At 37.6% G+C, this 14205-nt stretch overlaps 1 protein-coding gene across 4 annotated transcripts in view; it reads left to right on the forward strand.

Annotated features, from left to right (window-relative positions):
• CDC14A (cell division cycle 14A) overlaps positions 1 to 14205 on the forward strand; it is a 182393-nt gene that overhangs the window by 49409 nt on the left and 118779 nt on the right. For all 4 annotated transcript variants that reach the window (XM_059900504.1, XM_059900512.1, XM_059900490.1 and 1 more), the window contains one exon: positions 10712 to 10791. In XM_059900504.1, the coding sequence (XP_059756487.1) occupies positions 10712 to 10791 (80 nt within the window). The remainder of the gene's footprint in view (positions 1 to 10711; positions 10792 to 14205) is intronic.

Consider the following 14205-nt stretch of genomic DNA (forward strand, 5'->3'; position numbering starts at 1 on the left):
CTCTTTGCAGAGTTTCTCACCTCATCATGTGTTTTTATAGATGTTCATTCCATGGACTTCTGTGGTTTATGTTTTGTAGATAACTGGTAATTGCTCTCCTCTCCTAAAAACAAACCCAACCTGGTAATCTTATTCTTTTGTTCGTGAGAAGTTCACATAAGGAAAAATGAGTACAACATCAACTCTCTTCTGGTTACTTTGTTAGAGAGAGATGTGGGCCACATCAACGATCTTCTGATATTTTGACAATGGGTTGATAAAACAGGAAACAGTGCATTTATTTTGTGGTTGTTGATACTAAGGCACCAGGAGACTCAGGAGACCCTTTGAACAGGCAAAACTGAGAGTAGGATTGATATCTGTATGTTAAAATGAGAGGGTTGAACTAAATCATGGTCTGTATGTTGCACCTTAGTATATAGCAATCATGAGGGATGTTTACATCCTCATGTTTTGATGTTTATATGTATAGGCAGGCTTTAGGGCTAAGGTGTCAGAAGTAATAGCAGTTGTGGATCCTGATTCACATGGATACAGGTGGTGAAAAGGAGAAGAAAAAAATATTTTGGGATCCAAGTTTATCTTTTTCCTATGGTCCCTTGCTATAGAAGAGCCATGTGTCAGGTACAATTCTGAGCACTTTACATACATTATTAATTCACTTAATCTTCCCAACAAGCAGCCTAATGAGGCAATTACAGTATTATCCCCACTTCATAGGTAAGAAAATGGAAGCACAGTAATACAGCTCAAAAGTGAAGAGCATGGCAGTTTGGCTGTGGACTTGGGGTGCCTAACCACTACGCACTGTCACCTACTCTCTAAATAGGTGATCAGTATCCTGTGACCGTGTCATGCTTGTTCTCACATAAAACGCTCTCTTTCTCTCCACTGTTTGTTCCTGCAGCCGTCAAACATTTTTTGAGTGTGTGTTGTGTGCCAGACACAGTGGTGAGTCTTGTAGATACAGAAGAGATAGAAATCCTGCTCTCAGAGTTACAAGCCTAGCCAGGGAGATAGACTAAAATAACCACAGAAACGTGTGATGACAAACAAGGGTAAGAGTTCGAAGGAGAAGGGCAGGGAGCTTTGAGAACATAAGGCAGGGGCCTGATCTCATCAAGTTGCCAAAGAAGGCTGCCCTGCCAAAGTGACTTAGAGCTGTGGTGCCAGTGAAGAGGAGCAGGAGGCCATCTAAATGCTACCACGATGCAAGGAAGACTCAGGTGGAGTCTGGTCCCTTTGTGGACCATTCCGCAGCCCCCTTTAGAGCCCTTGATCTCAATAGCTTTAAGTACCATCATGACGTTGCAGACTTTTCCTTGTGTCCTTGTATGTGTGCAGGTTCCTATGCAGATTGTAAGCATTAAGTAAATACATGCTGGTCTTTGGTGACTGTGTTCCGTTCCACTTCTTGCTTCCTGCCTTCTATCACGTTTTGGGAGTGGCCGAGTGTTGCTTCAGAACAGACACGGGGAAGTGGGAGAGTGAACGTCTGGGTCAGGTAGCCTGCCTTGGCTCTCGAAACACTTTCTGTAAGCTTATACAGATCATTTGATCTTGTGCCCCTATGTTTGAAATCAGTTTCTTTCTTACTTTCTCTTTTAGCACACCATTGAAGTATTGTCTCTAAGTACCTAGTTTGATGCTTTCATATAACTGGGATCAGAAAGTTAATTTCACTAGGTCCTCTGGGCATTACCACTAAAGTTGTAGTGACACATTCAAAAAATCTCATTCACTAATTATTAAATGAGCTGAATTAACCCTCTAGGGCAGGTGCACTCGTTGTATCTTACCAGGTTAATGTAGTCATTCACTAAACATACACATATTTACTGAGCATCTACAAACGAGGCTTTGTAGTATGGAGCACTTGGTTACTGCACTTAAGGAGCTTCCTACTTTAGCATAAAGGAAAATAATTGCAACAGAGTTGTGAGGGGCCCTTCAGGAAGTGGGCTGGAGGGGCTGTGGGAGCCAGACTGCCTGACTCTACTGCACCCTAGCTTTGTGGCCTTGAGGCAACGGGTTCTCTGCATTTCACACATAAAATGGAAATTGTGATTGTGAGGATTAATGAGCCAAATTATGTAAAGTGCTTAGAATAGTGCCTGGCACATAGTATATACTATATAACTTTTTGCTTTTATTATTATCGTCATTATCATGGTCACTATCACTCTTATGGTCAAGCCTAAAGGTAAGGGGAAGGGTTTCTGAACTAAAGAAGAAAGACATCGTGGAGGTGGTATTTGAGTTAGGTCTCAAATGAAATAGGAAGAATTTTAATAGGCAGAGAGGGTGTGGAGAGGATTCCAAGAAACCTCGGGTGCTAGAAAGTATCACCTATGATTAGGGAATGGTGAGGAGTCCAGGCTAGTGGATGAAGTTCTTTCAAGAAACAATGACAAATTCACCTGGAAAGGTGGATTAGGACCTTATCTTGGTGAAGAGTTGGCAATCTGGCTGGGCTTTTTGAGCAGGATTGAGTCTCTCAGAGCCCTGCTCTAGAATTCCTGGAGTAGGCAGGATATGGAGGCTGAGAGAGATGGTGTGGGTCTTAGCATGTGGTGATAGGGCTTGAGAAAAGGTGATGATGATAGTCATGAAAAAAAAGGTCAAGTGCATATCTGCTGGAGAACTAATGAAACTTAAAAATTCAGGGCCCCTCACATGCTCAGAATCCTAGTGGTGGTTTTGTAAAATTTGAAAAGCTATTTGTATCCTTTGCTTCTTTCTCTAAATGGTATGTTTCAGTCCCCCAAAGCTGGTTCCACGCCATAATTGAAAGAGACTGTGGAGAAGGAATCAGTCTGTGTATTGATTTGATGAGGGTAGATAGAGTGAAGCAGAGAGGCCAGAGTTAAAGACGACTTGCGAGATTTTGTCTGGGTGATGGGGAGGAACCTGATAGGAAAGGGGGATGTTGGGAGAAGCCAATTAGGGAGCAGTGGTTTCATACCGAGCGAGTGTTCTAGACTGGTTAGCTTCACCAGGGAAAGAACATTTTCTTTTCTTTAAACCTCTGCCCATCCCTATCCTCAATTGCTGTCTCGCAAGTGTGATAATTTTAAGTTATATGGGGGCTTGAGAAAGGGGTCCAAAGATGACTGCTAATTAGTGGGCTAGAACCCAAAGCACATGTCTTAGGGGCATCTTTGTAATGTCTGCATTTAGTACTCTGTGTATGCTAAGCCTAGTTTTCTGAAACCTTTAAAGAAAGTCTCTCCTTTTTGGGTATATCTTTGGTATAGATTCTTCTATATTCAGCAAATTTTAGTGCTTCTAGACTATTTTCAAGTTATAACATCTGTTTTCTGGAAACTTCTATTTTGAAGAAATTTGATTGACTCAGAAGTGGTTGGTAATGCTGATTTCATAGCTATCATGTCAGTGTTCCTATGGCAGTACCTGATGGGAAAGGCTGTTCTCAGCATTTGTTACCTCTTTCATAAACAAGTAAAATATTAAATAACAGGAAATCAAAAGCCAAAATTGAAGAATACTCTCTCAGATGGCCAAATAGAATCTTCAAGAGTATTTTTACCTTCCAGATCACAAAATATAAATATAATTGACATAGGGGCTCAGGCTTCATTTTTAAATATATTATGGGTGTGTGTTGGCTTTGCTATCAGGCTTTTTGTGGGAAATAATAACACCTAAAAACAAAGCTAAAAACATAGTAAGAGCTGAGGCAAATGTCCCCAGGGAAAGACCATTAGCAAATTCATGACTCAGAGTCTGGTTTAGACTTCTATATTAAACCATGTGTTGTTTAAAGAATCATCCCTTGTGTATCAGACAGATTAAATTATCTACGTAGGGAAATATAGTAAATTTCAAACTGCTTCTGAAATACACATACATTATTTTTTGACAGCCTTTAAGGATTTAATGACCATAGGATTTAGTTTAAAGAAATGATTTAGAAGTATTTGCAGATTAATTCTAAGAGGATTTTAATTTACCAGGTTGGTCTGCTGTTCTGTAAAATTGGTCCAAACTTTATATGTTACATTGTTTCTCAATGTGTGGTGTGCACAAACATTTTATTTTATTTTATTTTATTTTATTTTACTTTTTTCTTCCACTTTTATTGAGATACAGTTGACATACAGCATTGTATAAGTTTAACAATTGACCTACAGCATTGTATAAGTTTAAGGTGTGTAACATAATGATTTGAGTTACATGCATCATGAAATATTATCACTATAGGTTTAGTGAACATCCATCATCTCATATAGATACAAAATTAAAGAAACAGAATTTTTTTATGATGAGAATTCTTAGGATTTACACTCTTAACAACTTTCATACATAACATACAACAGTGCTAATTATATTTATCATGTTGTGCATTACATCCCTAGTACTTATTTATCTTATAACTGGAAGTTTGTACCTTTTGACCACCTTCATCCAATTCCCCCTCCTGTAAGCCCCTACATCTGGTAACCACAAATCTGATCTCTCTTTCTATGAGTTTATCTGTTTTTTTTTTTTAATATAAATTTATTTATTTATTTTTGGCTGTGTTGGGTCTTCGTTTCTGTGCGAGGGCTTTCTCCGGTTGCAGCGAGTGGGGGCCACTCTTCATCGTGGTGCGCGGGCCTCTCACTGTTGCAGCCTTTCTTTTTGCGGAGCACAGGCTCCAGATGCGCAGGCTCAGTAGTTGTGGCTCACGGGCCTAGTTGCTCCGCGGCATGTGGGATCTTCCCAGACCAGGGCTCGAACCCGTGTCCCCTGCATCGGCAGGCAGACTCTCAACCACTGCGCCACCAGGGAAGCCCTATCTGTTTGTTTTTGAGGTATAATACCTACAATACTACGTTAGTTCCTGTTACACAACATAGTGATTTGGTATTTCTGTACATTTCAAAATTATCAACATGGTAATAGTCTAGTTGTGATATGTCACCATTCAAAGATACTGTATAGTTATTGACTATATTCCCCACATGGTGCATTTCATACCCATGACGTATTTATTTTGCATCTGGAAGTTTGTACCTCTTCATCTCCCTTACCTATTTCTTTCCTCCCCTCACCTCCCTCACCTCTGGCAACCACTCTGTTTTATGTTTGTTCATTTGTTTTGTTTTTTAGATTTCACATATAAGTAAAATCATACAGTATTTGTCTTTCTCTGTCTATTTCACTTAGCATAATACTCTCTAGGTCCATTCATGTTGTTGCAAATGGCAAGATTTCATTCTTTTTTATGGCTGAGTAATATTCCATTGTGTATTACATCTTCTTTATCTATTCATCTATTGATGGGCACTTGGGTTGCTTGCATATCTTGGCTATTTTTGTAAATAATGCTGCAACAAATATAGGGGGGCATATATCTTTTCAAATTAGTGTTTTTGTTTTCTTTGAATAAATACCCAGGGGTGGAATTTCTGGATCCTATGGTAGTTTTATTTTTAACTTTTTGAGGAATCTCCCTACTGTTTTCCATAGCAGCTATACCAATTTACATTCCCAGTGCAGTGCAGAAGGGTTTTGTTTTCTTCATTTGCTGTTTGTTGTCTTTTTTGATAATAGCCATTCTGACAGGTGTGAGGTGATATCTCATTGGGGTTTTGATTTGCATTTCCCTGTTGGTTAGTGATGTTGGGCATCTTTTCATGTGGCTGTTGGTCATCTGTATGTCTTCTTTGGAAAATAGTCTATTCAAATCCTCTGCCCGTTTTTTAATTGGGTTGTTTATTTTTTTGATGTTGAGTTGTATGAGTTCTTTGTATATTTTGGATATTAACCCCTCATCAGATATATCATTTACAAATATCTTCTCCCATTCAGTAGGTGTTCTTTTTGTTTTTCTGATAGTTTCCTTCACTGTGCAAAGCTTCTTAGTTTGATATAGTCCCCTTTATTTTTGCTTTTGTTTCCCTTGCCTGAAGAGACATATCCAGAAAAATATTATTGAGACTGTTGTCAAAGAGAGTACTGCCTATGTTTTCTTCTAGAAGTTTTATGGTTTCAGTCTTATATTTAAGTCTTTAATCCGTTTTGAATTTATTTTTGTGCATAGTGTGAGAGAGTAGTCCAGTTTGATTCTTATGCATGTAGCTGTCCAGTTTTTCCAACACCATTTATTGAAGAGGCTGTCTTTCCCACATTGTATATTCTTACCTCCTTTGTTGTAGATTAATTGCCCAATGGCATTTTTCACAGAACTAGAACAAATAATGCTTAACTGTGTATGGAAACACAAAGACTTCGAATAACCAAAACAATCTTGAGAAAGAAGAGCTAGAGGTATCATGCTCCCTGATTTCAAACTGTACTACAAAGCTACAGTCATCAAAGCAGTATGGTACTGGTACAAAAACAGACACATAGATCAACAGAATAGAATAGAGAGCCCAGAAATGAACCCACACTTGTATGTGCAATTAATCTTCACAAACATTTTACAGTTTTAAGAGTTATGTATTTTAAAATTCATTTATGTGTAGACTCTGTGGCAAGTGATACTGGTTTTCCATTTATAGCAATGATATAAACCACTTTAGAATACATTGATTTAAGTTAAAAGGGTATGTCTCTTTAAAGAGAAATGGTAATACATGGTGTTACGTGTGGTGGCAGAAGTTGAGAAAGTTGATGCATGGTTAATTGAAGTTTGGGAAACATTGGCTTATTTGTAAATAATATGTTATACTAGGTTGTAGTATTGTAATTTTAATTAATTGTTAAATAAAAACCTCATAGTCACTTTAATTGGTTGACTCTTACTTAGTTAAAAGTAAGAACATATATGTCAAATGCTGTTCTATTGAGAAGGTTTATAGGACTTCCTGGCAAAGAGTAGGGCAATTTTATAAAAGTCATACATATACTCACTAATTTCAAGGATAAATTGGCATGGCAAACCAAGCACTATGCAAAGGGCTTTTGTTAAATGGTATCAATCAAAAGTTGGGGAAGATTCTTCTGGTTTGGGTTCATATATGCTAATATTTAGTGAGAAGAGTAGACAGCATATTATTTTTTCCCTGAGAAGCAGAAAAGGAAAATCAGGATATTTAGAAGAGGCTTTGAAGTTACTTTTATCCAGAAAGTATTTTTAGAAATATTGGAATATCTGGGAACAAATCTTTGAGTAATAGTTAAATATAGATTTTATTTTTAGAAATAGTACACATTTAACATTTCATAACTGATTTAGTTACTCCACATTTAAAAACAAATTAATACACCTTACTACAAAATACAAGAAATGTGGAGATAGTAGAAAATATAAAGTAGAAGTTCTTTCTTCTTCCACTAATCTTCCCTCAGCCCTATTCCTTAGGCACAACTACTGTTAACAGTTTGAAGTCACCTAATTTTATTTTATTTATTTATATTTTTGACCGTGCCATGCGGTTTGTGGGATCTTAGTTCCCCGACCAGGGATTGAACACGGGTCACAGGGAACCCATGGACTGCCAGGGAATTCCCCTGAAGTCACCTATTTTTTTTTTTATAAATTTATTTTAAAAAAATCTTTGGCTGTGTTGGTCTTCATTGCTGAGCATGGGCTTTCTCTAGTTGTGGCGAGCGGGGGCTACTCTTCATTGCTCATTGCTGTGGCTTCTTTTGTTGCAGACCATGGGCTCTAGGTGCGTGGGCTTTGGTAGTTGTGGCACGCGGCTCAGTAGTTGTGGCTCTAGAGCACAGGCTCAGTAGTTGTGGCACACGGGCTTAGTTGCTCCGTGGCATGTGGGATCTTCCCAGACCAGGGATCGAACCTGTGTCCCGTGCATTGGCAGGTGGATTCTTAACCACTGCGCCACCAGGGATGCCCTGAAGTCACCTAATTTTAAAAGTCAAGTGTAATGGCATTTAGAAATTGGAAGAGTAAGAATCTTTTTGTTGTTGTTGGTGTTCCAGATTCTGCTTCCATTGCCTGCATCTATATTTTTAAGCAGATATGATGTATGGAATTACTGTGGGCTTTGGTGTCAGATCTGTGTTCGGATTCTAACTGCATCACAGAGCAGCAATGCGAGTTTGGGAAGTTCCTTACCTTTCTGAGCTTTAGGTTCCTCAACAGCAAAGGCTTAATGTTGTTTTATTTCCAACCTCTGATCAGGCCTAGTCTGTCTCTCTGTCTCTTTTTAATAGGAAACATATCTAAGAAGACCTGGCATAAGAATCCATGACATTTTTTCTCCTGGAGAAATGGAATTTGGTATTTTAATGACCCCAATGTGCATGCATTCAGTAATACACTCCTTTATTAGAACATTTCACCACCCCCCCATGTACCTATCATCAGGTTGTTAAAGGGCATTGTATTTACCTGCCCCTGGAATCTTCCTGGAATTTAGATGGCCTCAGTTGGGTTTCACTTTGCACTTATTAATAATTTAGCATTGGGATAAAAATAAAAACAAAGACTCTCATCTTACAGTGTGAGAACATGGGTCATGTGTGCTAAGTCATGCAGGTAAGATGAGTAGCAAAACTCAGTGGGGTATCCAGTCTAAAGAGGTCTTTCATGTGGGCTGTTGTGTCCCTCCTGTAGAATGATTGCCTTAGAATTAAAGAGAATTAATGTAATTCTCCTGAAGCGGGAAATGTATTTTTGCTTTTCAAAGGTGGTTGTATAAGCTTTAATTATCTAATCCAAACACAGGAGCTTTCTACAAGCAGCTTTCCCTTTTAGCAGGCGTAGTCAGCTTGCAAATACTGCTGCATCTTTAGGTTTGAAAAATCACTGCATCATAACCAACTCTGTTGAGTATATTATATAACCTACTCGTTAGGGAACAACAAAGTCCTGTTTTAATATTGGTTACTGAAAATGGTCTTTAAAGCTAGGGTTGGTTTAAGTGAATTTTTGTAATTATTTGAGCTGCAGCTTGAGGTGTGGTTCTCCGTTGGTGGAATCTGTGTCTCATGTCTCGATCATTCTTTTACTGTGGTTTCATTTTCTGTGCTGTTTTTGTTTCATATTCAATTTGCTTTGTTTGGTGTGTGCTTTATCAGACCTTCTTGTTTACTTGTCACAAGAATATGGAGCTTTCTTAATAAAGTTAGAAGTATCTTTTTATGTATTTATTTTAGCTTTCTTTCTTTAGAGAATTGAAGTGTTTTCTAGTCCTGAAATTATTAATAATTAAGTACATGTAATATATTGCTAGTGGAACAGCGTAAAGCTCAAAGAAACTTTGTAAGTAGAGAAGAAAACCCTACTTTTTAAGAACTGGGACTCTGTCATTCTTATTGAAATGCATAGGGTTGTTTTTTTTTTTTTTGATATCTGTATATCCATAGGAATGACTGATGTTTACGGAAAACCATTTTAGTCTACAGTGCCTAGTCAACCATTTCAAAAATTATTTCTCTCTTGTCTTTACAAGCTTATAAATATATATATGCATGTATGTATATATACATATATATTATTGTATGTATTTATTTATATAAATATATAAAATTATATGTAATATTACTATATGTACTAATGCATAGGGTTTTGATGTTGGAACATATTAAGGAAATAATGTCATTCATTCTAGGTAGAGAGGATTTTAGGGATGAAAGTTGATTCAGACTATAGAGGAAAATGATCAGTGCTCCTGTCTGAGAATTAAAATATTAAATTGCTCTTAGAATAAAACCAACCTCTCCTCGTGGTTTGCAGTGCTCTTCACAATCTGAACACTACCTGGCTTTCCCTTCCCCGCCTGCTCTAGCCGCACTCATCTCCTCTGTCCAACTCACCAAGCTCTTTCCCCCTCAAGGACCCTGGCCCTTGCTGTTCCTCCTTTCCCTTAGCTGTTCCCATGGCTCTCCTCCTGAATATCTCCAAGAGACCCCTCCCTGACCACGTCAAGGTATTAAGTAAGTCTACTCTCTTTCCAATACTCTGCTTATTTCCTTTTCAGTGCTTATCTCAGACCGTATTTATTTTTGTTAATTATTTTGTTTTGCCCCACAAATGTAAATTCTTTTAAGAGAGGTGCCAGTACCTGACACAGTGCCTAGCACCTAGTATATAGTCAATAAGTTGATTAAATGGAAGTTGTTTACTAGTTTTAAGAGCTCTTTTTTGTTTGTTTCTTTATTTAAGATTAGTTTATCATGCTGGACTGGAGGGGTTTAAGTATCCTCGACACCAAGAGCCGAGCCAATATGTTTCCCAGTGCTCTTACCTGCATGCACTTCCCCCCATTTCATTGTGATTTTATTCATTGTTTAGAGAGCAACATGCGCTTTCCTCAGAGCAGACAGAGAACTCTGTAGATCTCCCAAGGGTATTGTGCCCTGAGATGTCTTTCAGAATTGACCAGGAACTAAATTACCTCACAGCAGATCTTCTACAAAGGACAGGGAAGTCTGTATTGGTCTTTGGTGAACACACAGTTCAATAACGGAGGTACAATTATTCTGCTCCCAAAAGGGAAAACCTTGCCATTGTATCTGTTCAGTGTGCCTTGTAAACAGCCCTGGATGGACCCTTTATGGATTTACCCTGTGTCTTTAAGCTCTTACTCATCCTTAAGCCAAAGGCTGTTGTTCCGCTTCAAGCTGAAAAGGAAATTTTGGCAGCTTGCTTGCTGTCTAAAGATCAACATTATCACCATGACAGTTGTCACTTTCAAAGTGGAAGAAGGGAAATGCAAATTTGGTGAGTAATTAAGTTAGTTTTGTGTCATTCTTTGGTGGTGTTCTAAATGTTGCTATTTATTTGTCTTAGGTAATCTATTTAAAGAAGACACCAGAAGAAGCCTACAGAGCACTCCTATCTGGCTCAAATCCCCCCTATCTTCCATTCAGGTATAACTGCTTGTGAGACTTGAGCTATGGCCACTTTGCTAGACAGCTCGCTACTTTAGAATTAGAGAATTGTGTTTTTTAATTGTATGAAGAGTGTGACCATGATATTACATGGAATGAAATGAGACAGTAGTTTTTATTGTTTTATATTTGTAGAGACCCCTCCCCCATCTAGTAAGAATAAAATAGCTTTCCCTTTTTAAGAATTAACTTTTTCCTTGAATTCTTTCTATACCTTGACTGTTTAAGAACAAACAGTGCCTGATTTATGACCTAAAAACCATGTCAAGATTTGTTAGATTTCAGTAATCTACATCACTGATTCATCCATTCATTCTTTCATTTTGTGAGCATTGATTGAGATCTGACCAAATGTCAGGGGCTGGGAATATAGAATAAGAGCCTCAAAGCACCTTCCCAGAAGTACGTATTTAGTGGGGACCCTAAATCACCTGTTTAGCAGACAAATCTAGCTTCCATCCTGAGGAAGCCTGTCTCTCATTACAGTGCTGGAAAAGAATGTTTTGTAAGTATCCCCTAAAGAAGATATTTAAAAAATTTCATGTAAACTTGAGCTTATTTAAAGAGTAGAAGGAAATGTACTACTTCTACTTCAGAAGAACTTCCACAACAGTCATCTCTGATAGAATTGTGAACGATTCTAATATTTTTGCCTTTTTGTTTATTTGTGTGTCCAAATCTACAAGCATATGGATTGCTTATCATTGTTACTAATATCAAAATTACCAACAATAATGAAAGAAAGGAACAGGAAAGATTGAGGAGGCCTTTTTGTCTTCATTACTCTCCTGTAAACTCACAGAGGGCAGGTCCCAGTGCCTGACACTTACAAGTGCTTTTTGTAAATATTTATTTTAATGAATAAATTAAGACTAAATCCCCTAAGATCCAAAGGATTCCCACGTCTGTTTCTCAGACCACAAGAGGGAGGGTTATTAGGCCCAGGGTGGGTGTCAGGTGAGGAGGAGGAATCGGGACAACAGCACCTAGTATGCTTGATCTTCTCGGTGAAAGCAAGGGGTAAAGTACTGGAATTGGGACAGTGAGAGGAAGATATCCTCAAGCGACCTAGAGGATGAGCTAATTAGCCATTGAAGGACAGATAAAAGGTTACAGATTATGTAGAAGAGAGTTTTCATGGTGAAGACAAAGCTTTTTTGCTCCCACTTCTAATGGCTTCTATAGTTTGAAAACTCTTTGTACAATTCTATTTTTTAGAAAAGCGTTATTGTTTTAGTTAATTTGGGCTATTATAACAAAGTACCATAGACTGGGTGGGTTGTAAACAACAGAAATTTGTTTCTCACAGTTCTGCAGGCTGATCAGGTGCCAGCATGGTCAAGTTCTGGTGAGGGCTCTCTTCAGGGCTGTAGACTGCTTACTTCTCGCTGTGTCCTCACATAGTGGAAAGAGGGCAGAAAAACTCTCTGGGGTACCTCTTATAAGGGCACTAATCCCATTCATGAGGGCTCTACCCTCATGACCTAACTACTTCCCAAGGTCCCACCTCCTAATACCATCCCATTGGGGATTAGGCTTTCAACATATGACTTTTGGGGGGACACAGACTTTCAGTTCATTGCAGTAATAATGATAATATTAATCACTTCCTAAATTCTAAGCAAAGTGGTTAAGAGTGCATGATTTGGAGGCAGAGACACTGCCTGGGTTCGAAGGTTCATTCTGCTCTTTTCTGTATGTAATAAATAAGTATATGTAACTTGGGCAAATTACTTATCCTCTCTGAGCTTCAGTTTCCTTTTCTGTACAAGGGCTTCAGAGCTATCCTGAGGATTAAATGAGGTAATGCATGTATCACCGTGCCTGGTGCAGTACCTGGTTTTTGTTTTTCTTGTTGTTGTTAGTACTATTACTATTATTAATAAGAAATAAGGATTATCCACAAGGATATAAATATGAATAGGAAGTATTTCTAATGATCACACATTCTAGTAGGGGCAGGTAGCTCTATAGGCACATAATTAATTGTTAAAAAGTTGGGTTTTATCAAAATAGAAGAAAAGATTCTGACAGAAATGCGAGAAAGTATCAGACTCATTTAAACTAAACTTTTAAAGGGTTTCGCAGGTAGAGGAGGAAAACTTAGGCATCTGTGTACCCTATTGGAAAGCCCTGGAAGGGACTGTGTCTGAGGCAACTTCCAACATCCTCTGTGGTAGGAGCCATAGGATCCGTGGTGAGAGAGGGGCCAGCAACTGTGAAGGGATCATAGGTGTACTTTTCCTTGAGACAGTGAGGCCTCATTAAATTCGTTTTTTAAATCAGAAAAATGTTTACAATTTTTTGTTGTTATTTTGAAAACAACACATGCACCTGGGAATTGTAATGCTGTAACATTTGTGAAATTGTAATTCCAGTCAATAGACCCAGTGGACATTGTGGCTATTCAGACATTTTAAGTGGAAAATATATATTAATTTTTATGCTTGTGATAGTATCTACTCAGAAGTCATGGGAGATGTATTTGTTTCACAAGCCAGATGAGCCTTGCTATGCTTAACTGTGAATTTAGATGAAGATACTGGAGAAGGAGAAGGAAAGAATGAATTCTTCCTTTAAGCATAATTATATTTTAGCTTATATGTGATAGGTAATTAATTTGTTTCCTGAGAACTAGAATCTTTGAATAATTGATAAGATTAGAATGGAAGAAAAGATAGTAAGAAAATTATTACTACTTAACTTAGAATTAAATCATAATTGTTATAATTGTAGCTTATTTTTCCAAATTGTTTTTATTTAAATATTTGAAAATATAAATACATTAACATGATTCAAATATTTAAAAATATATATAGTTTATAGTGAAAACTCTCTCTCCCACCCTTGATTCTTATCTGTCCAGTCCTTTCCAAATAACTTCTGGTATTAGTTTATTCTATATCCTTCTAGAGTTTCTTTATGCATATATAAGCAAATAAAGATGTACAGTCTTATTTTCCCCATTTTATCCCAAAATGTAACATACTGTATGTACTATTCTGCATCTTGATTTTTTTTCACTTAACTCATCTTGGATATATCTTTTCACATCAGTAAATAGAGAGCTTCCTTTCTCATTCTGTCTTACTGCTGTATAATGTACAAGAATGCATTTAATTGGTCTCTGACAGGTAGACATTTAGGTCATTTCCTATCTTTTTAACTGTAGCTTTTTAAGTCACATGGTCTCAAATGTATTTTAGAAGAAAGAAACTGAGCAAATACTCTGGAGAATATTATAATGTTGTTAGACATAGAGAGTTTTAGTTATTTGTTTACCTGAATAAAAGAATGCTTAACACAAACATCAGGCATTTTTTCCCCCTTTGTTTAGGCACCTATTTCCAACTAAAAGTTTGACCTTGAATATAACTAAGCTGTATTTTTCTG

Source organism: Balaenoptera ricei, chromosome 1 (genome assembly GCF_028023285.1).
Source record: "Balaenoptera ricei isolate mBalRic1 chromosome 1, mBalRic1.hap2, whole genome shotgun sequence".
NCBI lineage: Eukaryota > Metazoa > Chordata > Mammalia > Artiodactyla > Balaenopteridae > Balaenoptera > Balaenoptera ricei.